General features: G+C 45.5%; 1 protein-coding gene across 1 annotated transcript in view; it reads left to right on the top strand.

The window, feature by feature from the left end:
- The first annotated feature begins 290 nt into the window (after window positions 1-290).
- Window positions 291-363, top strand: part of LOC110803338 (uncharacterized) — a 2,124-nt gene continuing 2,051 nt past the window's right edge. The window contains exon 1 of the mRNA XM_022008847.2: window positions 291-363. This exon is cut by the window's right edge and continues 2,051 nt beyond it. Within this exon, the coding sequence (XP_021864539.2) occupies window positions 291-363 (73 nt within the window).

Raw genomic sequence — 363 nt, 5'->3', positions numbered from 1 at the left:
GGAGCACCTCATTTATTGCTATGAGGTACACAAACACTTAAACACACTTCTTTCTTACTATCTAATCATCTCTTAATCATCTCTTAATCTCTCAGTAATCTTACTTAAGCATCGGAGGGGGGATCCTCGAACCACCCCCGAGGCTAGTTAATCCATTCTGTTGTGCAGATACCAACCGGCACTCTCGACAGGAATCCAGTATCCCACAGTCAGCTGTTCTCATTCCACACCCGGAACAATTGGCGCTAGAAGGAGGGGACCTTATCCCTTGAAACGGTAGAACAGTCAGCATGGATCTCTCACAGAAAGATGGTAAAAAATCAAAGAAGAGTCAGGAAAAAGCAACAACTCCGCAACCGGCGA

This window comes from Spinacia oleracea, chromosome 1, assembly GCF_020520425.1.
Source record: "Spinacia oleracea cultivar Varoflay chromosome 1, BTI_SOV_V1, whole genome shotgun sequence".
NCBI classification, from domain to species: domain Eukaryota; kingdom Viridiplantae; phylum Streptophyta; class Magnoliopsida; order Caryophyllales; family Amaranthaceae; genus Spinacia; species Spinacia oleracea.
The sequence above is the reverse complement of the archived record's forward strand: the minus strand, read 5'-3'. Positions and strand labels throughout refer to the sequence as shown.